General features: G+C 56.6%; 6 protein-coding genes across 6 annotated transcripts; 4 read left to right on the top strand and 2 right to left on the bottom strand.

The window, feature by feature from the left end:
* Positions 1–397: 397 nt before the first annotated feature.
* On the top strand, positions 398–2,461 carry F5144DRAFT_498249 (uncharacterized protein; the record flags this gene model as incomplete). The annotated part of the gene is made up of 2 exons (XM_066786258.1): positions 398–763; positions 806–2,461. 2 exons carry the CDS (start codon positions 398–400, stop codon positions 2,459–2,461), a joined length of 2,022 nt encoding a protein of 673 aa, XP_066638704.1.
* A 953-nt stretch (positions 2,462–3,414) lies between these two features.
* On the top strand, positions 3,415–6,026 carry F5144DRAFT_384324 (HMGL-like-domain-containing protein). The gene is made up of 14 exons (XM_066784644.1): positions 3,415–3,705; positions 3,828–3,918; positions 3,972–4,023; positions 4,094–4,101; positions 4,173–4,273; positions 4,335–4,350; positions 4,410–4,592; positions 4,685–4,818; positions 4,873–4,900; positions 4,948–5,002; positions 5,054–5,106; positions 5,161–5,267; positions 5,321–5,583; positions 5,638–6,026. Exons 1-14 carry the CDS (start codon positions 3,652–3,654, stop codon positions 5,777–5,779), a joined length of 1,287 nt encoding a protein of 428 aa, XP_066638705.1. The 5' UTR covers positions 3,415–3,651; the 3' UTR covers positions 5,780–6,026.
* Positions 6,027–6,579: 553 nt separating this feature from the next.
* F5144DRAFT_541001 (uncharacterized protein) lies at positions 6,580–8,910 on the top strand (the record flags this gene model as incomplete). The annotated part of the gene is made up of 2 exons (XM_066787153.1): positions 6,580–7,752; positions 8,248–8,910. Exons 1-2 carry the CDS (start codon positions 7,027–7,029, stop codon positions 8,908–8,910), a joined length of 1,389 nt encoding a protein of 462 aa, XP_066638706.1. The 5' UTR covers positions 6,580–7,026.
* Positions 8,911–9,617: 707 nt separating this feature from the next.
* Positions 9,618–11,479, top strand: F5144DRAFT_384554 (uncharacterized protein). The gene is made up of 5 exons (XM_066784647.1): positions 9,618–9,908; positions 10,135–10,486; positions 10,616–10,717; positions 10,775–10,999; positions 11,049–11,479. Exons 1-5 carry the CDS (start codon positions 9,861–9,863, stop codon positions 11,264–11,266), a joined length of 945 nt encoding a protein of 314 aa, XP_066638707.1. The 5' UTR covers positions 9,618–9,860; the 3' UTR covers positions 11,267–11,479.
* A 530-nt stretch (positions 11,480–12,009) lies between these two features.
* F5144DRAFT_596202 (major facilitator superfamily domain-containing protein) lies at positions 12,010–14,777 on the bottom strand (the record flags this gene model as incomplete). The annotated part of the gene is made up of 5 exons (XM_066790775.1): positions 12,010–12,156; positions 12,302–12,544; positions 12,581–12,860; positions 12,967–13,626; positions 13,717–14,777. 5 exons carry the CDS (start codon positions 14,775–14,777, stop codon positions 12,010–12,012), a joined length of 2,391 nt encoding a protein of 796 aa, XP_066638708.1.
* A 1,147-nt stretch (positions 14,778–15,924) lies between these two features.
* Positions 15,925–20,457, bottom strand: F5144DRAFT_541013 (uncharacterized protein; the record flags this gene model as incomplete). The annotated part of the gene is made up of 5 exons (XM_066787154.1): positions 19,927–20,457; positions 19,285–19,852; positions 18,871–19,231; positions 17,195–18,764; positions 15,925–16,807 (listed from the first exon to the last, which is right to left on the bottom strand). Exons 1-5 carry the CDS (start codon positions 20,271–20,273, stop codon positions 15,925–15,927), a joined length of 3,729 nt encoding a protein of 1,242 aa, XP_066638709.1. The 5' UTR covers positions 20,274–20,457.
* Positions 20,458–20,508: the final 51 nt, after the last annotated feature.

Below are 20,508 nucleotides of genomic sequence, written 5' to 3' on the forward strand. Positions count from 1 at the left end.
CAGTGCCTACTCGGAAGAGTGTACCGGAGCATGGCCCGGGCCTGGCCAACCGTTTTTCACTGGGTGTGGGCGGGCTTGGCGGGCAGAGCGGGGTGCAGGGCTGACCAGATGGGACCGCAATTGCTGACTCATCGAACCTGCCGGACCAGGCCATTTTCCGTGCCTCCAACACCGGCGACAGAGACTGGGAAGTGTCTTGGATTCCATCATCGGTATCTTCAGAACGCGTCATGCGCATTCACGACGGGGGTAAAATGCTAGGTTCTAGGATTCTAGGATCCCATCCGATGTAGGGACGCCACTCGCGTTTGATCTCGCATATAACTATGTTTATTTCCCTTCCCGCATCCGCGCATCCGCGCATCCGCTACACTTCCTGCGTTCTTATCCCTTCACAATGCCTACTTCACCACTGGATATTCTCCCAGTAGAGATTCTGGCTCTAGTTTGCGACTATGTCGAACTTTCGCACCGCCCCAGCCTCCTATCCTTCGCACTTGCCAGCAAGCGCTGCCATTCTGTCGCCAAGAGGCTGTTTTTTCACACCATCCGATTCTCCCCCAACAACCCGAGCGAGTTAGAACTGGACGTCGACGAATGTATCCGCATCTTGGAGCGAAATGCGTCAGTCTCCCATGTCCGCACGCTGCTGGTTACGGGCCCCCTCTGGGGCCACTATTACAGCACGCGTGCTCTCATCTCCGCCAACGACGGCGACAACCGGACTTGGTCCTTTGGCCTCCCCGTGAGCTTATCCGATATTGTCGACGGCAATAAGGACGGGCTACCAGGCCTTGAGCCCCAGTCTGCCCTCATCCCAACCCACTCTGATAGGCCCCCTGAAAACGACACCCTGACGGACGCGGCCTGGCAACCGCTGGTCCGCCTTGTACAGCTATTGCCGGGTCTGGGTGACGTATTATACGCGAACCGCCACCGGGTGCCGCCCTGCCTTCTCCAGGCGCTCCTCCAATATCGGCCACGCTGCCGGCTCCATGTGTTCAGTTTTAGGCTGCACAGCCTACGTTTTCCGGAAACTGACCCTGACGAGCTGGCTCCTGTGACAGCGCCATGCCTCTATAGCATCTGGATGTGGTACTGCGGCGTGGATGGCTTTGACGATGGCCACAGTGAGCCCGAACCCAATTACCATGCCGAGGCCATTGATAGCATGGTGAGGGGTCTGGCACCAAACCTAAAAGAAGTACACCTGTTTCTCCAACCGGGGGGTGCCTATGAGATGGACAACAACCCGCTACCGCCCCGCCCTCCATGGAAGGGCTTCACCAACGTTGGGGCGGACTCGACCTGCATGCCCGCCCATCTCAAATCTCTCGAGCTGGGACTCGATTTCCATTCTCCCATTTCCTTAGAGAAGGAGGTTGCGGACAGGTGGGCGGCAAATAATCTGTCCTCCCTACGCGCCTTGAGGCTAAGACGCTTCGTCAAGCCTGAAGCGCTTGGAAGTCACCTGCAGGCCAAGAACTTTCCGTATTTGACAACGTTGCTATTTACATGTGCCGAGGACCAAGAACAAGCGTACTACGACGACGTTAAACACTTAATACACGGTCTACCCCAACTCACCAGCCTGGAGATTATATCATGGCCACCCAACCTTTCTCTCGCGGCGGCATTACCCCGTCGGCTACGGGAGCTGTGGCTGTGGACACGGGACACGCTAGAGCACAGCCTAAACGAAACAGCCATCCTTGAACTGGCGGCCTGTTGCCCTCACGTCGAGACTTTGGCTCTGAAAATCCGCCGTTCTCGAGGCAGCGCCACCGAGGTTGCTCTGTACAAAGCTCTCGGCCGCTTCGCGAAGCTCCGCCGCCTTGTCCTCACCCTCGATGTGTCACCTGTCCCGTGGTTTCCGATAGCGCCTTCCCACGAACAAGGAGACCAGTTTGGTACGAGGGCTCTGGCTTTCGACACCGCAATCGACCCGTCCTTTGACGAATCTGATAGGCAGCATCTGACCACTGGCCTGTACCCGTACCGCAACGGCCACATCCGCGACGCCTTCATCAACACGGCCGTCGACGAGACGCTCGCGCGGGCCATCTTCCGCACCATTTGCGCCGTCAAAGCCAGCGTCTACGGCCCCAGCGCGGCACTCGCACTAGACCGCATGCTGATTGAGCCTGTAGGGGCCCTGTCCTTCCCACACCGGAACCCCGCAAAGCCGTCTCTGGATTTGCGTCCCTATGAAGTCGCTCTCGGCCGTCGTTGGCTGCTGGAGCGCGACATACGTGACGATGCCCGCGGGGTGATCCGCGCGCGGGACGTTGATAAAAAATTCCGTCTCCAGTGGGTGAGCTACGTATTTGAGGAATACCGGGGATACTGCCGCGAAATGACATATATGGCCATCTTCCGGCGCCTTTGGCCCGAGAGGCCGGGCGTGTCGACCAATTGGTACGACGATTGGCACAGCTGGCCCCTGGACGAGACGGCGTAGGTTCGGCTTGGAAGAGAACACAAACTAGGTAAGTGTACCTGCGTGCTTGTGGATGCCGGTACTCGCTGCCCATGACTGCTACATCATTCCAGGTTTGAAACGGTATCGTTGCTAAGGGATGAAGATTGCGGCAATGTCGAGCTTAGCTTCTAGGCATTGCTCCGTGAAAGATGCCTCATTGTTCAAGGCTCATGTTACACAACTCCAATATGACTCTTCATTCCACAACCTCTCTTGTTGCACCTCGAAGGATCGGAGAATGGGGTCTTCGGCCCCGGATTCCAGGGGGAGGTAAAGGCACAGGCCAACGGGTCCACAAGCGGTTCGGGGGGGCAACATCGGCGGTGCGGGGCGGCTATCGGGCTGGTCCATGTGGGATGGAGTGGGATGGAGTGGGATGGGACTTGACCTGGAGGGTTCGCTTCCATGGATGTTGGGAGTCATTCACACCACAATTCGGTAACTACTTCGTACCTAGCACCGGCACCGGAAGCACAACAGCTGCACAGGGGCGGGATGGCATTCTTCGATAGGAGGAAGAATAGGTACCTAGCACACACGAGCAGCTGCAGAGGATTGCCCATTTCTGCCGGTCCGCATTTCTACCTGTTTGGTAGTGACACATTCAGGGCCCTCCAACTACCTACCTAGCGAACAAATTGGGGACAACGCCGCTGTGGTCCGACAATATGTTTGGTTTTCTCTTTTTGTTTTGTTTTTTTGATTCTTACAGTTTCTCTCAGGTACGGACTCGAGCCCAGATCCAGGTTCTGGGCGCCAATGCAACCAACGGGGAGCCCGAGGTTTCATGGATCTTTTTCAAGATCCATGGACGGGTAAAGCCCGCAGGGCGCGGCCTGTGACGTGACGCAAATCGCCGTTTCCAGACAGCCCGTCCAATCAAGTCAGTCGTTTTAGGGCCCGTCTCGAGATCTCCAGGGCACTGTCGAGTGCCACTGCGGGGCAGCTGCTGCGGTTACAGGTGCCGACGAAAAAAATCTCTGCTTGAGTCACTCACACTGGGAGGGGCACAAGGAATCGACTATTTCAAGCGACATCGGGAAAGCTGCCCGCTTCTTTCTCATTTCCTTGCATCTTTAGACTTCTTCTTTCCCCAGATTTTACGTTTGCTCCTGCAACAAGATACCCAGACTCAAGCTTCCCATTCGACAGACAGAACAACAGTCACAATGTGCGGCACAGACGCAGCAAACGGCTCGAGCAGTGCCAATGGTGCAAATGGGGTATGCTTTTCCCCCTGCCCTGCATCAGCTCCCCTTATCACCTTATCGACACAATTACCACCTCCCACCATCCCCTTGTTAGCTGCCGATTGCCGTCGTGATACTAATGCCTGCGAATATAGGGTGGTCAATTCCGGTCGAGCCCATACCAGCCGGTGGGCGACTACCTGTCCAATGTCAACAAGTTCAAGATTATCGAGTCGACTCTGCGTGGTCCGTAACCGGCGAACGATTGCCCCTCTCTTTCCCCGCTGACCCCTGATTAGAGGGCGAGCAATTCGCCAACGCCTACTTCGACACCGAGACCAAGATCAAGATGTCAGTATTCCCGAGCCCCTACCGGTGAATGGCCACCGGGAATCACTTGCTGATTAAGTTTTGTGAATAGTGCCAAGGGTATGACTCCAACAACAACGATTGCCCCGCTCGACAATTCTCCCGCCCGCTAACACGCGACCCGTATACAGCCCTCGATGAATTCGGCGTCGACTACATCGAGCTGACCTCGCCGGCCGCATCCGAGCAGTCGCGCAAGGACTGCGAGGCTATCTGCAAGCTCGGCCTGAAGGTACGGCCCGCTCCATCCCCCCGAACATACAGGATTTGCCGGCTAACAAGGCGCGCAATAGGCCAAGATTCTGACACGTGAGTCACCGATTTCGGCGGCGCACCCCACCACACGCACCAACTAACGAACCCACAAGATGTCCGCTGCGATATGCGCGATGCCAAGATCGCGGTTGAGACGGGTGTCGACGGCCTAGACGTCGTCATTGGCACCTCCAGCTTCCTCCGGGAACACAGCCATGGCAAGGATATGGCCTACATTGAGAAGACGGCCATCGAGGTGATCGAGTACATCAAGTCTAAGGGGCTTGAAGTGCGCTGTGAGTCAAGCCCGGTCTCCAGATCCAGCCGTTGCCCAACCTAGTAGTCGGGTCGTGGCGGTTCGAATACCCGGAATTCTAACACCCAGCAGTTTCCAGCGAGGACTCTTTCCGGTCCGACCTTGTTGACCTCCTGTCCCTGTACAAGGCGGTCGACAAGGTTGGCGTGAACCGGGTTGGTATCGCCGACACTGTTGGCTGTGCTTCTCCCAGACAGGTTTACGACGTAAGTACTCGGTAGCTTGAGCAAACCAGTTTCAATGCTGACTCGGTGCAACAGCTCGTCCGGACGCTCAGGGGCGTTGTTTGTATGTTGATCTGCTTCCAAATTGGAGGATCATGCTAACCTCGGCAGCTTGTGACATTGAAACACACTTCCACGACGACACTGGCTGCAGTATCGCCAATGCGTATGTCGTTTCTCCGCCCTCTTTAGTTTCCAGTTTCTGACTCCGTCCTAGCTTCTGCGCGCTCGAGGCTGGTGCGACCCACATTGACACCAGTGTGCTCGGCAGTAAGTGCACAAGATCCTTTACCGTTTGGTGGGCTATTTCTAACCAATTTACAGTCGGCGAGCGCAACGGTATCACACCCCTCGGTGGTCTCCTTGCCCGCATGGTCGTGAGCGCCCCTGACTACGTCAAGGGCAAGTACAAGCTCCACATGCTCAAGGAGGTGAGTCACATTCAACTGATAATTTTGAGCCACTCTGACCTTACCCCTTATAGATTGAGGATATGGTTGCCGAGGCTGTCGAAGTCAACACTCCCTTCAACAACCCCATCACCGGTTTCTGCGCCTTCACCCACAAGGCCGGCATCCACGCCAAGGCGATCCTCAACAACCCCAGCACATACGAGATTCTCAACCCCGCCGATTTCGGGTTGACCCGCTACGTCCACTTCGCCTCGCGTCTGACGGGCTGGAACGCCGTCAAGACCAGAGTCGGACAGCTCGGCCTGGTGATGACTGACGACCAAGTCAAGGAGGTGTATGTAGACCCCCCCTTGAGTTGGATGTGTATAATACTGACAGCCTTCTCTAGCACTGCCAAGATCAAGGCGATGGCTGATGTGCGGCCGATTGCCATTGACGACGCCGATTCGATCATCCGTAGCTTCCACCTTACGCTGCACGAACGCCCCGCCGAGCCAGCAACCAGCGTTCCGGTCGAGGTTGTGCAATAGACCGGCAGCGGAGGGTTTTGGGTTGTATGAGAGGATTTCCATTTTTACTTGGGCACATGATTTCGGAGTTGATTGGGAAAAGGCGACGCTTTGGTTCCATATATTTTCGCATAGTGCACCAGATCCGGGACGCCAAAAAGTTCTGCATGGTATCAGGGAGGCAAAATAGGGGTTAAAAGACCGCGACTGTCTATCTCACTAATTTGGTCTTCGCCGTTCCGTCCCATTTGTGAATTGAAGTGTGTGAAGACGGCGACTTAGGCTTAACCATCCAGCCATTTTTTGGGACAAAATTTGCTGAGAAGGGACGTCATCGTGCATGCAGGCAGAGTGAGCACAGCCGAGGGCGCTCCAGCGATACTGGAGTTATCGACCAAAAGATTATCTTCGAGATGGATGGGACGGAGATGCCCGAGATTCCATTTGGCAAAGGCCCCTAATACGACTGACGGTGGTAAACGCGGGTAGCAACAAATTACCTAAAAGCAATAGTTCATGGAGGTGGCCAAGAGTAGTATGCATTTTCTATGATCCAAGCGAGCGGTGGGCTTTCTCGGCACTGACGAGTTCCGGTGCCTCTGTGTCTGAGACTTTGTGGATTTCGATTTGATGCCTCAACGTGCTCAATGGATATGGACCTGCCACGAGAATTCTCGGGCCTCAACAAACCCCAGAAGAGCTTTAGACCCAGACGATCACTCAAAGGGATGCGATGCAGTCCTTGTTGAACCCGAGAAGTTCGAGGCTTCCTGAGAAAACGAGTGGGTCTCCAAGGTCTTCGCGCCTTTGCACTGCCGTGAAACGAACAGGGGGCGGCACCCGGACCATTCGCGTGCCAGCTGGAGAGCCTTGGCTCCCTCTCTGCTTGGTGGGCCCCGGTCACTTTGTGTCGTCATAGGACCAACATCTTGGACTCAAGATCCATCGAGGAACCCTGCACTCTCCTGCAACCCCTCCCCTTTTTCGGCACCCGAAATAAATTCCATCCGAACACCTGCCTACAAAACAACCAACCCTCGTCCCACATCAAGATATCGCCCGGAGCGACACCAACATCCCAGCAACACGACCGGGACAGATCCAAAACGAGGCAGGCAGGCTTCCTAATCCCCGCACTTACCATAAACCGGAGCCCCACCAAACCCAAAACCAAAACCCAAACCAACAACCCCTCCTTTGCTCAACCCCCCACCGCCACAAGACCAGACCAGGCCCGGCCACCAACCCCCACCCCCCTGCCAAAAGAAATGGCCTACCGAACAGCAGAACGCGAGCGCGACCGCGACCGCTACTACGAGCGCGACCGCTTCAGCGACGCGCGCGAGCGCTTCGAATCCGCCGACGACGACGGCCCGCACGTGTACACACGGCGCAGCGGGAGCCGGCGCGGCCGGCGCGACGACGAGCCCCCCCTCTCCGCCACCGCACGCCTGCCGCCGCCGCCGCCGTGGGAGAGATTGGCGGAGAGGGAGGTGCGGGAAGGGTTTAGGGAGAGGGATGAGAGTGCTGTGGGGCCGGCGCCGCCGATTATGGAGAGGGATCGGGAGCGGGAGAGGAGGTTTAGGGGGGTGGATGGGGAGGTGGAGTTGGAGGGGGGGGATGGGAGGGGGGGGGTTGTGGTGAGGGAAAGGTCTAGGGAGAGGAGAAGGGTGGTGTATGATGATGATAGTGATGAGGGGCCGCGGCCGTCGCGCCTTCGGAGGCCGGTGTCGCCGCCGTTGGGGCCGGAGGTGGAGAGGTCGAGGCGGGTGGTGAGGAGCCCGTCGCCGGGGTTTGGGGGGCGGCCGCCGATGTTGGTGCGCAGGCAGTCGAGCTTGGATACTTTTGATCGGAAGCCCGCGGGGAAGAGGTATTGGGAGAGGGAGAGGGGGGAGGAGTATGGCCCGCCGGCGAGGAGGAGCGAGCAGCGCGTGCCGCATTATGTGGATATTCCGCTGCCGAGGACCAAGGCGCTGCCGCCGCCGAGGGGGTATGTGGAGAGGGAGACGTTTGAGCAGGATAAGTTTGAGGAGATCCAAATCTCGGATCCGCATCGGTATGGGGATGAGGATTTCCATGCGTATCCCGAGCGCGTGCGGGAGAGGGAGGTGGTGAGGACCCGCCGCCGCGCGAGGAGCCGTGATTCGAGGGCCACTAGTCGCCGCCGCGGCCGGTCGAGGTCGTCCAGCTCGAGCAGCTCGTCTAGCGAGAGCGGACGAACCACGCTCACGTCGAGGAGCGAGTACCCCAAGAAGGGCAAGACCCGCATCCCCGCCCGGTTGGTGTCGAAGCGGGCGTTGATTGACTTGGGTTATCCTTATGTGGAGGAGGTGAGTTCGCACCCGTGGTGAATGAACTGGATAGAGAATGCTAACAGATACAGGGCAATGTGGTCATCGTGCAGAAGGCTCTCGGCCAGCATAATATTGACGAATTGCTCAAGCTCAGCGATACCTACAAGAAGAGTTTGTTTTCTTTCCCAGCACCAGCACGCCACTCAGCTAACATCGCTAGGTGAACTCGAACTTGTGGCTCGCTCGAGCGCAGACGACATTATCGAGGAACGCATCGAACGCCGAACTGAGATCTACGAATCCAGCCCTGCTCCGCCGCCGCCGATCGCCGCCCAAGTCATACATGGCGGCTCGGGCCCCCTCATCATCGATGCCAACCCTCCGCACCACCACCACCACCCGCCCGTCGACGTCTCGCCCGCCCGCTACACGACCACCTCCTACGACACGTACGACACCACCTCCTCCTACGACACCTACACCAGCAGCGCCCCCACCATCGTGCTCGACTCCCGCTCGCGCGAGGTATCGGGCCACGTGCCCGTCGGACCCGTCGCGCTGGCCGGCGACCGCCACCACCGCCACCACCGCCACGAGTCGGACGACCTGCGGTCCGAGATCCGCCACCTGGAGAAGCAGCTGGCGCGGCGCGACAGCCGCAGCCGCCACCGGCATAGCCATAGTCGGCACCGCAGCATGAGCCGCGGCGACCTGGTGCGCGCCGAGCGCCTCGGTACCGGCGAGCTCGTCCTCTACGAGGAGGAGATCGAGCAGATCCAGGAACCGAGCCGTGCTGGGCCCCGCCTGGAGAGGGATAAGCGAGGTAGGATGTCTATTAGTGTGCCGAGGTATCGGTAGTTGTCGTCGTTGCTGTTTTGGTTATGGTGGGTTTGGTCTGTCTGTTGTCTATGTTATGTGTTTGTTCGTGTGATGCTATCTGTACTTTCTCATATGCTTTCTGGCTTGGCCATCTATCTCGACTTAATAATTGGCCGTTTCCTTTTTCGTTTTCCTTTCTTTCCTTGTGGGTATGGTTATGTCCTGGCTGGATCACTGGGCGTGCCAACGCGGTTTGCTGATTTCTTCGTGTGTTGATAGGTCCTCCCCCGAAGCTGATGAGAGCTATGTTGGCTACTTTGACATGAGAGGGACATGTTGGGGTTCGAGGAACGGTCTCACCTGTAGCGGTATTGGATGGCGCGAGAACATTGGGGTGTTGGTTGTAGCACACGACGCTGGATGAGGTCTGGTGTTGGGATGCAAAGAGCATGTCATATGGTAACGATGAGTGATGACGTGATGATGTCTTTCTTTGGTCTGTTCATAAATAGATACACGATGTAAATGTGGATATGAGAAGGCTTCCGTTGTGTCTCAGTCATGACCCCGACAATAGCAAACAATACTCGTGTGACCCCTTTTTGATTCCGGTCTCGGGCTGATGATTGCGTCGCTGACGGGTCGCTTAAGCCATGCAGACGCGGCAGGCGTTGGTTCCGGGCCGGTCTCACAGGACTTCCGAAAAGGATCAAAGGAGCAATTCTCGGCTGAGCCCCGGAACCAAACTGATTGATAATCACGGTTGGCTTCACGATTCGAGAGTCGGAGATAACTTAGCCCCACCGTTACGGACTTAGACGCGGTGGTGTACGTGACGTCGGGGGTTCGACGTCGATTGATGGGAGATACATATACGCATACTGCATTCACCATGTCTTGTCGTCCTTTCCGTTCTCATTCATTTTTCACATTCCCGCCTTGACCAGCAACATTTGCCCTGTCGTTGAACAGTCACCTCCAAGATCAAGATGCTTCTCGCCAAAACTATCGTCGCCACCGGCGCCTCCTCCGGGATGGTACGTGATGAGCACCCTACAACACCCTCAATGTCCCAGCCCTCACTCTTAATTTCATACCCATGCCCCCACACTCTCAACCCCCATCTCAACCCTATGCGTCCCCCAATGGCCGCTCTCCCCCAATCCCACCCCCTCAACCCCATCAACCCCACCAACCTCATCACCCCCCCCCCCATCCTACCTCACCACCCCTCCCCATACTAAGTTAGCATAAACAAAACAGGGCTTCGAACTCCTCAAACACCTCCTCACCACGCCCCCCTCCCCCACCACCCCCTCCTACCGCATCATCATGGGCGCACGCGACGTGCCCCGCACCCTCGCCGCCTTCGACACCATACACTACGACACGGCGCGCCACAGCGTGACTGTCCTCCCGCTGGAGCTGTTCGATCTGGCGGGGACGAGGGCGTTTGCGAGGGAGTCGTTGAAGAGGTTGGATGGCGATGGGGGGGTGAATGGGGAGGGGGGGAGGGTGGATTATTTGTTGTTGAATGCGGCGTTGGGGGAGCCGAATCGGAGGGAGAAGGCGGGGCCGTGGGGGTGGGGGGAGGGGGCGGTGGTTAATCATTTGTGTGAGTTCCTTTTTATTTTCCGTTGGTTGCTTGTTTGGAGCTGGGGGAGGGGGGGTTGCCTGGTTTGTTGGGGCCGGTTGGGGTTCAGTTGGAGTATCATGATGGGTTTGCTAACGGGTGCGGTTGTAGCGCAACATTACCTGCTGCATCTGTTCCGCGACAAGCTGGTTGAGTCCAAGTCGAGGGTGATCATCGTCTCGTCCGGGGCGGTGAGGTTCGTGGGTCAGACAGGTATGTCCCAGTCCGAATATCTGACGCGAGTGAGAGTGGTACTGACGATGACGGCAGAATCGCTGGAGAGGGACCTCCGGGCGGACACGGTCATCGACCTGTATACGACGTACTGCCAGACCAAGTTTGTCCAGCTGGTCAGCGCGCACTGGTGGCGGCGGGAGTTGGCAGGCAAGGCCACCGTCGTGGCTGTCTCGCCGGGCTTCATCCCCGGGACGAACCTCGTCAAGAAGTCGGGGCTGTTCAGCGAGGATATGCCCGGCGCCCAGTCGATTGCTGAAGGTGAGTAACTGGAGTCGCGTATGTTAGGGCGCATGGCTGACGAGTACAGGTGCACAAAGCATCCTCCGGGCTTTCACGCGCGACGACTTCCCCGCGGACCCGGAGCAGATCCTCCTCACCAGCTGGGGCCAGTGGTGGCCCAAAGAAGTCTACGGGCTGACGCTGGACAGGGCGCTTCAGGAAAAGTGGTCTCCGAGCAAGGAGGCCATCGAGAAGGAGGCTGGGCTGTCCGACTGGGCCGAAGCGCCGATTCCTCAAGCCATCTAGGTGTCACGCCTCATTACCGTTGGTGCGGAGACGTAGGAAGTCACGACGAAGACGACTAGAGTTGGCCTTCGCAGGAGGGAGAATGTGCATTGGATCACCTAAGCGCTTGATAAGAGCCGACACAGTTAGCAGTGCTGAGTGGGCAGGACCTGAGGCGCGAGCGAGTAGAGGAGCGGCCTCGCCAACCTGAAGCCCGTTCACGACCGATGTCCCGGCAGGCTGGAGCAGGTTTAGGTACCTTGTCTAGGCGGCGATGGCTATGTTTGATACCTTATGAAGAAACCAGTTTCCCACCTCCGTCTCAGACGTAAGACGCCAACTTCGATGACTGGGAGGAAACGCGCGTTCGTTTAGATGCAGCCTATCCCCGCCCTGCAGGGAGAAATGCGTCGGAGTTGGCGGCGACAGAGCCGTTTGTTATTGTTCTCAAAAGCCCGTATAGTCTCCCGTCTCACGGACGGGATTGTTAGAATGTTGGTCAAGGAGGTCATCCCACAACGGCCATCGTAATACGCCCCGAAAGACTTCGCGCGAATTGGCCCGGCACTCCAAGTGTATGTACGAAGTAAATGCCGCCGATCCATTTTCGACGAGATTCGGAAGCCCAAGGTTCATTTTTTCTTTCCATCTCTTTTTTTTCTTTCTTTTTCCCCTTCCTTGCTGTCTTTTATTTCTTGCTCCCCCGAGTTCGGCTTTTTTTTGACTAGAGGGTGCTTGGCACTTTGGGTATCACAACCAGCAGATCATTCACGGACCCTCACAGATGAGTTATCACTCGAACCTCCGCAAATTTGCAGAGACGCGTTGAACCAACGCGCAACAGACAAACCCGCCTTATAACATGACGACCACGCTGGGGTTGCCCTGCAAGGCATGCCGCCGGTTCTATTCTGTTATGTGTTTGTTGCAGAAGCTTACACAAGCTACCAGCTCAACCTCTCTTGGAGCACCATCCGCGGAACAGCCACATTTGTCGACCCCGACGGCCGCCATCGCCACGTCTTTCGCCTGCGCGTTCGTCGCACCCCGTTCGACACTGCTGTCCGCTGGATTGCCAGCTTCTTCCCTTCCCCGGTACGCGCCGGCATCCGCGCCCTCCTCCCCGGCCCATTCCTCCCTCCAACCATCATCGTCAAGCAGCTCAAGCCCACCTGGGACGCCGAGTTCGACGCCGAGAAGCGGATTTACCAAAAGCTCGCTCCCATCCAAGGCCGCGTCATCCCCACCTCCTACGGTGAAGGGCGCGTTTACAATGATGATGGCACAGGCACCCGAGCCCTGCTACTTTCCGATGTGGGCGACAAACCCCTACACTCGGTTGCGGCCGGGGCGCTGAGCAAGACGGCGTTGAAGGCGCGGCTCAAGCCGGCCGTGCGGGCGCTGCTCGAGCTGGGCGTTGAGCCGGCCGACCAGAACCCGCGCAACTACCACTTGGTCGGGGATCGGGTCATGCTGCTCGACTTTGAGGACACGGGCGAGGTGGATCCGGCAGAGGTGGACGAGCTCGCTGAGGCGGTGGCGGATGGGGTCGCGCATTGGACCACGTTTTATCACCAGCACAATAGTGGCGACAGTTAGGTTATGATAGACACGGCTCACCCGTCGGGGTGTTATTCATTAACATTAAATTGCGTTCTAGCGAACAAGTAGGCTACCACTACTCTAGCTAAACAACAAGCTCTTTTTTGGGTATCAATCACGCCATCTCCTTAGTCTCCCCGCGCTTTTCCGCCTCTCCCGCAACAGGCACCCGAACGGCGGGGGCGTCCTGGGCCAGGGTCTGCTCGTCGTTCAACTTGGGGTTCCTCAGCGCGGCGGCAAAGGCGATCAGCGGCACGCACAGGCAGATTCCCGTGATGGTCAGCAGCCGCTGGGCGTACTTGTACGCCTCGATGACGGCCTGGCGCTCGTCGGTGCCCACGGCGTACTCCCCCGCGAAGCCGAAGGGGTTGGCGTAGGCGAGGGTGGGCAGGGTGGCGTTGTCGAACTGGGCGAGGCGCTGGCTCAGCTGGCCGGGTAGGACCTGGGTCCAGATGGCGCCCGAGACGGCGCCGCCGAAGGCCGAGCCGAGGTTGTAGGTGGCCAGGTACAGGCCGGTCATGACGGCGAGGTGCTCGTGCTTGAGCGCGGCCTGCAGCGACGCCTGCGCCGGGTAGGGGAACATGCCGCCGGCGAGGCCGAGGACGACCTGGGCGCCGATGACGCCGGCCCGGCTGGACGTGTCGGTGTCGCCGCGGTAGCGGATCAGCAGGCCGAAGGCGACCATGAAGAGGCAGGTGCCGGCGACGATGAAGACTTTGAGACGGCGGACCTTGTAGACGACGAGGCCGAGGATGCAGCCCGAGACGACGCTGAAGAAGCTGTAGAAAGACGACACGCGTGTGGCCGTCATGGTGTCGAAGTCGAAGGCGACCTGAAGGACCGTGAACAGGTAGTCACCCTGCATGTACCAGGCCCAGTTGAGCAGCATGGCGATGCCGAGGGCGCCCCACACGGCGCGGTCCTTGATCAGGTAGAAGGGCACGAGCGGGTGCGGCGCGCGCAGCTGCCAGAAGACGAACATGGGGATAGTGCAGACGCCGACGATGAGCGGGCCGAGGACCTGCGGGGCCGTCCAGGAGGCCTCGAAGCCGCCAGCAATGGTCATGGGGACGAGGATGAGGGCGAAAACGGCGATGAGGAGGATCACACCGATCACATCCAGGCGCCAGAAGAGGTCGACGAGGAAGGGGCCCCAGGGCTTGCTCTTGACGGCCTCGCTGTACTTTTCCATGAGGCCCTGCTTGCGGGCGCGGCGGCCGACGAGACTCAGGCTCACGATCAGGGGCATGGCGCACACGGGGTAGATGATGCACCACATGCCGATACCCCAGTGCCAGTCCGTGACTTCGAGGACGGATTGCGATACGTTGCCGCTGACCCAGGTGGTGATGAGGAAGGGCATGGCCGGGACATAGCTGAAGATGAGACGGGCGCGGGTCGACGTGATGTCGGCGACGATAACCTCGACGAGCAGCATAATCATGGTGTAACCGATCTGGTAGATGATGGCGCCCGCGGAAAAGGTCGGCACGTTGGTTGCCACCGTTTCGATGATGGTGCCGAGGACGTAGAAGAAAACGGAGAGCATGACAAGCTCGACGCGGCCGAAGATATCGGCGATCTTGGCCGAGGTGGGCTGGGCTGCGGCAGCGATGACGGAGCGGAGGACATTGACGGTAGCTAGCAGCGAGTGCTGTTCGAAGGAGGCGGTGGCCTTGGGCTGGTAGGCATAGCGAACGGTACCGTCGAGGCCGTAGGCGAAGGCGACGAGGAAGACGCCCAGGAAGATGCACACGCGGTCCGTGGTGGTCAAGACAGCAGCCAGAGCCTCAGCACGGCGGACACCGGCGGATTTCTCATCGGCGGGGGAGGCCGAGACCGACGAGGCACGGCCGGGTAGGTCGGAGTGTGCGCTGTCCGCCGTTGCGGTGGCCTCGAGGGGCGGGTTGTCGTCGCCGCTGCGAGCCATCGTTTGGTCTGTTTGGGGGTGTCGATGCAGCACAAGCACAGAGACACAATGGCACTCACAGCATCAAACAGAAACTGGCTAGGTAGGTATTTAGCAGAGATCAGCAGTTCCCACAAGCCATATTTATGTTCTTGGGGGAAGTGGAGGTCCCCATGCAACGCCCACGTGGGAAATGTCCCTGTGTCCCATCCGGGTATCTTCGCCCACGCAGAATTTTAATTGTCGCATCATTTTCAGGGCGAGGGATTCCCTGTGGAAAGGTGCACCAATTGACGTGCGACCACTGCCGGCGGAAATCCCAAGAAGGGGCGGCCGAGTCCGATGCCCGCCACGCCCAGGCCCGAACGCCCCTGCCGCAAACCAATAGATCTAATCAGATCCATCTGATAAGGAGCTCTTTTCCAAAACGGGCCGAATCAGCAGGGACTTGGGGTATTCTTCCAGCACCGAAGCTACCCCTCACGAAAATCCAGCACAGGGAGCACAGAAAAAGATCTGATAACTCAGATTGTTGGTGAGTTTTGTTTCCTGGAAGGCGCGTGACAGCCGGGGACCGACAGCGGGGCAGTGGGTCATTGTTTTTTTCTGTCTGCATGTTCCATTGCATCCATCCTCCATTCCTCCATGTTTCGCCGGCGGAATACGACAGCCGCCGAGCGAGCCACAGCGCTAGTCCTCAGTTGTGCATCCTTCCACAGTTCCACTGCAGTCGGCCCACCGGGGCTCACTGTGGTGCAGACCGAGGCCCGCTCACTGCAATATTGTCGGGCCTGCAGCCATGCTTGCCATGGTCCTATTTTTTGTCGTTGTCGCCACTCGAAATCCTCGTGCCCGGAAATCGGCGTCTCTCTCTGATACCGGTTTGAGCTTGAGCCTTCTAGCTTACAAGTGCAATGTATGTGGAGATGTGCAACTAGATCCCCAGTCTCGAAAGGACAACGCGTCGAAATCGGAGATCTGCCACTACTCCTTAGATTCATCGCATTTTCTAGGCTTGCCTGCTCCCATATGGCAGCCCAACACCGCCCATAGCACAAACAAAGCCCTAGGGTCTTCCCCTCGATATCCAACTTCATTAGCCTAGCCATAGATCCAGCACTAAGCTTGAACCATGAGCATTCAACGCTACTCCTATAATATCACCAGATCAACAAAGACAAAAAGGAAACCTTTTCCTCCGTCGACTCGACTTCTTCCGCCTTGCCCCGCCGAGTGTTTGAACCGCCTCTTCTGTCTCATCGATACTTGGTTGAGTCGGTTTCAATGTGCTTTGCAGCTCTTTCCCGAATTGCGCCCTTGGTTTCCCATATTCTCGCAAGCCTGCGAGGCCGGGCATTTCTGACAAGCGCGCTGTGAGAAACTCGACATCATATCCCTCTTCCTCAAATTTTTCCAACAGGTTCTTCACTTCTCGCCGGGTGAATCTTCGTTCTCCCTGGTTGCAGGTCCCACCGTGACGGAGCAAAATGTTGCATGTGTCATATCTCCCCTTTAAATTCCATTCCTTAGGCATGTAAATGAAATTATCGGGAAGCCGGATGGCCCAATCCAGCGGGGTGCATTGTTCGCGGTCGGTCGTGTTTGGCTTCGCGCCGTGGAGGATCAAGTCCTCAACGAGTTGTGGCGGCGCGATATGTATGGGAGGGGCATCATATGGGGAGATATCGGAAACCAAGTCGCTTGGATTTGCCCCATAAGCAAGAGCGAGGCGAATAATATCGTGTAGGGCTTCGTCGCGGATGAACTTTTGGCTGTCTTGACATATTCCGACCCATGTCTCTTTCATGAGCCGGTGAAAGAATTGGGGTTCTCTCTTTGGCGTATAGCCATTCTCAAGCAGTAGTTTGATCGTGGTCAGATCCCCCGCGCCGAATTCTCCCTGTGAGGGGGCAAAGACAAGAGAGCTGAGAAGAGGGTAGGGCGGGATCGGTCTTCGGAGACCACGATCGATGAAAAAGTGTGTTCTTATTGGTATCACCAGCCTCTCCAACTCCCCTGGCTTACTCGCGATCCAATCCCGTAGACAGAGGCTCAAGCCACACGAAGCGACGAGGAACACAAATTCGCTGTCATATCTCTGACTCGCGGTACTGTTCGTATCCTCATACTCGTCCTTTTTTATTGGCAGTGGCATCCTGTAGAAAAATTCAAAATGGCTTTGCCCTGTCGTCAACTCTGATTGCTTCGCGTGATAGTTCAGGTATCCTAGGGCTTCCTCGTCCTTTTCGTCCATGTCGCCGTGGTAGGCTCTTTCAATGGGTATTATTAATCCCCAAATCGGGGAGTCAAGCATCCGGATTGTCGAGTGTTTGTTGTTTATAGCCCATTGTGTTTGAGTACACCAGTACTTCAGGTGGAAGGAATGGCCATTCTCGCTGATGATACGGGTCAAGTCACCAACCACAGTCTCCTTGAACGAAAGCCCCATGGCAAACTCGAGAACGGTTTGGTGCATGAGCTGGGGCCGATAGACGGTCTTATTTTCTGTTGCCTCGCTGGGGCCGTGCTTCTTGATCTCAACCAGCCCTCCTCCCCAAGAGTAGATGTCGTTGTTCGCCTGCTGAAGGTAGCTTTCAATCCCAGAGAGCGATGATCGATGGGAACTAGCCTCGAGCACACGCCTGGCTTCATCGTAGGTAGGACATTCGGAGACGAGAACAGCGTCTCTGAGTTGAACTGCGCTAAGTGGAGGACCATTATGGCGGATGAGCAATTCAAGAAGGGCATATGTTTGTCTTCGGCTGGATTTGCTGATTCGTTCGATGATTAGCTCGTAAAACTCGAACAAATCGGCTGGCAGTGTCAGAAGCTTTGCTTTTAGCGCGTCTGCCGAAATCTGACCCCGATGGGACGAAGCTTGTTCGATCAGAATAGTCAGGGCAAGCCTGACCCACAGGAACACCCCGTCGGCTTTGGCGATAACAAAAGGAAGAACCAGGGCAAGAGAGTGGCCGGAAATGGGAGAGTTTGCCACTCTTCCCGCTGCATATCTCTCAATATCCGACTTTGTGTGGTCCTGCAAAGCAAAGCCGGGGTATTCGGAAAAGTGATCCTTGAGTTGTTTCCAGGGCCGACTTGAGAACAAGACTTTTACCCGCGTCATGGACTTGGTTGCTGGGGGGCGGGCGAGGTCTTTAAGGAAGCGACTGATGAGATCAAGATTGCCGTCAAACTCGTCTAAAGCATCAAAGAAGAGTACGAGATCCATTTTTGTCACTTTCTGCTCCAGTAGGCGGCGAAGGAGACTTTCGAGCGTTGATATAGACCAGTGCCCAGTCTTGGAGGTGTCAGAAACCATTGTTTCCAAGAACATGGTTAGCGGGCTGGTGCTGTGTTGTTCAAAATCTGCGGCAAGCAATGCAATCGTGTCTGTGGATTGTTGCAGCTCTTGTTTCCGCTCTTGTTCGATCTGGTGAAGCTTGGATTTCAGTTTTGGCTCTTGCTGCTCGAACTGGCGCAACTGATACTCCGATTCAGGATCCCGATTTTGTCCGAGATGCTCCCTCTGCCTAGAGATTTTCTGCATGGTATCCGATTGTTCCTTCTTGCGTACTTTATACTTCGCTGTAATCCTCTTTTGTTGGCTTTTGATAGACTCGTACTTCTGCCAGGTAGGCCTGTGCTGGCTCTCGTAGGCGACACGGTGCGGGCTGAGAATTTGGGTTATGAGGCTCCTTAGGACGCCTTCGAAAGACTTCTGAATCGTAGTCCCACGGTAATGAAAGAAGAAGGCTGCCGTCACTTCGAGGGAACCCGTTCGCCAATTGTGAAGGAGCTCCCAGGTTGCCTTGTTGTGGAAAATGTACTTCATCAACGTTGACTTTCCAGAGCCTGGCTTCCCATGGATCCAAAACAGGTCGGACCCTGTTCGCAGCCAACGAGAGAATTCATCAAGCTCAAAGACAAATTGAAAAGTATCCGTAAATGGGTCCTCAATTTGATCGATACGAAAGTCCAGCTCGGGGGAGTGTAATGAGTTGTGCAAATCTGTCGATGAAAATATTAGCGGGAACCGGGTGGCGTATTATTCCCATGCTGCTTTTAGAAGCAAATGTGGCTGGAAAGTGTTTGGGTCAAAGGAACTTGGACGTACCATCAAGCCCATTAATCACCTTGCCCAATATCTTAAGTGTTTCTTCACAGGGTAGATCTGGAGGCGCAATATCTTGGGAGGTATCATCCACGACCGCCTCGCCTTCAGGAAATTCCACAAAAACACCGGCATTCATGTCGGAACGCTGGAGTAGGTTGCTGGGGGAACAAATTTCTTTGATCGAGGTTATAATCGTTCCTATGGTGGCGTCGCCCCGAGAGAACTTGACCATGTTGGAATGATTTTGATTAATTGGGATTGTCGCTGATTTGTTATTGCGAGAGTGCCGACATGTCGCGGAATCCCGACTCACCAAGACCTCGGATGGACCGTTACGAGACCAGGAGCCGTCTTTAAGCTGCTATAACGAATTAGGGCAAGCAAACTGATAGAAATACCCTCAAGTACACCTACAACAGTAGTTGGGGTCCGCTCGGTCTCGTACGCCCACATAATTCGAGCTGTGCTAAGGAAGGCTAGACTTTCAAATCGTTCGTTTAGCCGGACTAGGTAGTTGCTATCTCCATCGCGGGACAGGTCTTGGACCAAGGGCTCAGTCGGCCGCCCTTCTACCATAGCCAGGAGATGGGATTGCTCCATGCCCAAGCTAGGAACTCCAAACATAATGGCGCCCAAAACGTTATCCAGAATGGTTGCGACAGATTTCTCTCGATCCGCCATTTGGACAATAGCCTCCTTGAGCACCAAACCTCCAAGGCTGTGGGCGAGAAAAATTGTAGGCTTGGAGGATGGCGAACTCCATCCCGCGGCCTTGAGTTGTAGGGTCAACGTTCGGGCCATGTCACTAATGGACTGGAATGAATTGCTCCCCACCAACTTAGAATCATAGCCGTAGATAACAGTTCGAACACCAGGGACGGATTTTGGGATAACATCTCTGATCCACATGAAAGACTTGTCGGGGCCATGGGGCTGCCAGGACCCGAAGGGATGACTTGCTAGACCAGAAATGGCGATGCAACTGGAGACTCGGAGAGGTCAGAGCCGTGACAGAGCAACGGCCGGGAAAGAGACTAGAAGCGGGGTTTCACTCACTCTGCCCGATGTTTTGCAGGCTCAACGTCTCCAAGCGCCGTCATCACCCGGAAATGAGTGTCAAGAAGTAGGACATCATTATGGGAGCCCTCGGGGATGAGGACCTCCCATTCGTCGTCATTGGGGGCTTTGGAGATGCACGACGGCACGCTTGTTAGCTGGAGGGTTGCGACCTTGGATGGTGGTACTTCGTATCTGTTCGACGTCTCAGCGAGTGAGAAGATGGTGATGCTCTTGACTGGTATGGCCAACGCGCCGCTGAGAAGCTGGGCAGCCTCGGCGGGGTTAGAGATGCCATTTGGGATTTTGCGTAGGCGGAAGACCGGGCGACTCCAGTCTTTGGTCATTTTGTTGCACCTTCAGCTAGGTAGTTAAGTGTTGGCGCCGGGTTTGAGATGGCATCACGCCGGCGCACGGAGAGCGTTCGGATCCTGGGTTTGAGCTTTTGGGGATTTGGGATTCTCATTTCCCTCAGGCACCCCAGCCGCACCCTCGATGCGACCCTTCGATGCGACGATGCCCGATTGATGCTGGCGCTTTGCTGGGAATCATGATTGGCCAAATCTGTCAGCGAGCTCTCCC

The sequence above is a fragment of the Chaetomium tenue genome (genome assembly GCF_020726465.1).
Source record: "Chaetomium tenue strain MPI-SDFR-AT-0079 chromosome Unknown F5144scaffold_7, whole genome shotgun sequence".
In the NCBI taxonomy this organism is placed as follows: domain Eukaryota; kingdom Fungi; phylum Ascomycota; class Sordariomycetes; order Sordariales; family Chaetomiaceae; genus Chaetomium; species Chaetomium tenue.

Coding starts and splice junctions, on each gene's coding strand:
- F5144DRAFT_384324 (XM_066784644.1), top strand. CDS start 3,652: ATGTGCGGCACAGACGCAGCAAACGGCTCGAGCAGTGCCAATGGTGCA. Junction 4,593..4,684: donor TAAGGGGCTTGAAGTGCGCT/GTGAGTCAAGCC, acceptor AACACCCAGCAG/TTTCCAGCGAGGACTCTTTC. Junction 5,107..5,160: donor TGACACCAGTGTGCTCGGCA/GTAAGTGCACAA, acceptor ACCAATTTACAG/TCGGCGAGCGCAACGGTATC.
- F5144DRAFT_384554 (XM_066784647.1), top strand. CDS start 9,861: ATGCTTCTCGCCAAAACTATCGTCGCCACCGGCGCCTCCTCCGGGATG. Junction 9,909..10,134: donor CCGGCGCCTCCTCCGGGATG/GTACGTGATGAG, acceptor TAAACAAAACAG/GGCTTCGAACTCCTCAAACA. Junction 10,487..10,615: donor GGCGGTGGTTAATCATTTGT/GTGAGTTCCTTT, acceptor GTGCGGTTGTAG/CGCAACATTACCTGCTGCAT.